We start from the raw sequence: 1814 nt of genomic DNA, 5'->3' as shown, positions 1-1814 counted from the left end.
TTATAAATATCATGAAAGTCTTGCATTTATTTGGAGATACGTTGAATCCTTGTTCTTACCAGTCGGACTGTAATTGCAGATATATTGAATTATTATATTGTTAATATGTTGTTGGATACACTGCAAGTATGAATATTCAAAATACAAAATAAAGTGACATTTTTCAAACGTTAAACCGTACTCGCGTTGTGCAGCACGAGATCTCGTACCTTCCAGCGGAGCTTTTCTCGCCGCACCACCAACTTGTCACCAAAGATGGCGATTTGCTGAGTGCTCATGGATACACACATTTTTCAGCCTGTCGTTATCGTACCAGAAACGCCAACTTTAAAAACAAATTAACTACTTAGCGAGTAACTATTTCTCCGTTTGAAGCACATCTGACACAAGGTCAGCCACCGCCACCATGCAGATCACGCTTAAAACACTGCAACAGCAGACCATTCAGATTGAGATAGACCCCGTACAAACGGTGAGTGGCTATTAGCTAACTTGCTAACTTTAGCTAACAGTACCAGCTGCCGGACCTATGTTTGAACTTTACGTGAAGACCTAACAGTTGTATTTCATATTTACAATGGCATAACACTTCATGTAGTCTCGGCAAAGGAGTGCCCATTAATAGCACGTGTTACGAGTTTGGCAACACACATGAAACAGCTGCTAAACAACGCGAAACCTAACTAGCAAGCGTTAGCCAGTTAGCTAGCCGAACAGTCCGTTAACAAAGCCTTCGCGACGCGTCTGCTAACGAATTTAAAATCGTTTCAAGTTTAATTCGTGGTTCCTTTGCTGTTGCGGCTTCCATTCAGCAATATATGATGTCATCTAGTACGTAATGCTGTAACTTCTGTAATGAGCACAAGCCTACCACTACGATACGAGTGCCGTTGCTAAAGCTAACGCTTATGACACTGCTAATTACGATTAGCCTCTTTGGTGGCGGACTGTGAAGCTGGCTAACTTTGTTAGCATGTTCATATCTTTGACATGTAGCTAGCAAGGCCAACTTTGAGATAACATTATGTTGTGTTGTTGGCATTAGGTCACTCACTTGAGTAGTGTAGTTCTATCATTCAGATATTTAACTTTGATCTTATTTTGGGATGGCAGTAGCTCAGTCCGTAGGGACTTGGGTTGGGTTGGTTCAGTCGCAGCCAACTCACTCTGACATCTTCGTTTCTGCATTTATAGGACCTGAGCATGTGTGTGTATTTCAGGCCTGTGTGTTCTAACAAACAGAGTGTAAATTGCAATTTCCCCACTGGGGATCAATAAAAAGTATAAATTATTTATAGTAAGCAGTTTCACGATGCTGCGTGACACACTGAATCAGAAGGAAGTTCTAAGTCATCTTACTTTTGCAAGTTAACTATAATGCTTTCCTGCCTAGTAATGACATTGTCACTGGTCCATCAATTTTCCCAAAGGGGCCACATGAGAAAGAGGAACTGTTGTGGAGTTCCGGACCAATAGGCTAAACTCAATTCTGCTTAATATTAATTTTACCTCTTTATAAAAAGCAGTAAATTGTAAGGTCTTTGATAAGCTGTAAATGGCAAGGGCACAAATGGTATGATTAGGACATGAAAAAAGTGAAGCAGACATAGTACAAAATGCCACTATGTCACTATTTAATCAACATCCAATAATGCAATTGTTACAAAATGTGCATGGTTTTCAAATTTTTTCAAACAAAGTTCTATTACTATTTCGTTCGAATTAGATTTTTTTTAAACTTTCTTAGAAAATGAAAAAGTGAAGCAGACATACTACAAAATACCAACATATCACTATTTTGCATTTCATGTGCA

General features: G+C 39.1%; 1 protein-coding gene across 2 annotated transcripts in view; it reads left to right on the top strand.

Moving 5' to 3' along the window:
• Window positions 1-207: 207 nt before the first annotated feature.
• Window positions 208-1814, top strand: part of rad23aa (RAD23 homolog A, nucleotide excision repair protein a) — a 12085-nt gene continuing 10478 nt past the window's right edge. For both annotated transcript variants that reach the window (XM_032537812.1, XM_032537813.1), the window contains exon 1: window positions 208-472. In XM_032537812.1, the coding sequence (XP_032393703.1) occupies window positions 407-472 (66 nt within the window). In that variant the 5' untranslated portion in view covers window positions 208-406. The remainder of the gene's footprint in view (window positions 473-1814) is intronic.

This window comes from Etheostoma spectabile, chromosome 15 (assembly GCF_008692095.1).
Source record: "Etheostoma spectabile isolate EspeVRDwgs_2016 chromosome 15, UIUC_Espe_1.0, whole genome shotgun sequence".
NCBI lineage: Eukaryota > Metazoa > Chordata > Actinopteri > Perciformes > Percidae > Etheostoma > Etheostoma spectabile.
Note: the sequence above shows the minus strand (reverse complement) of the source record. Positions and strands in the feature narration are given on the sequence as shown.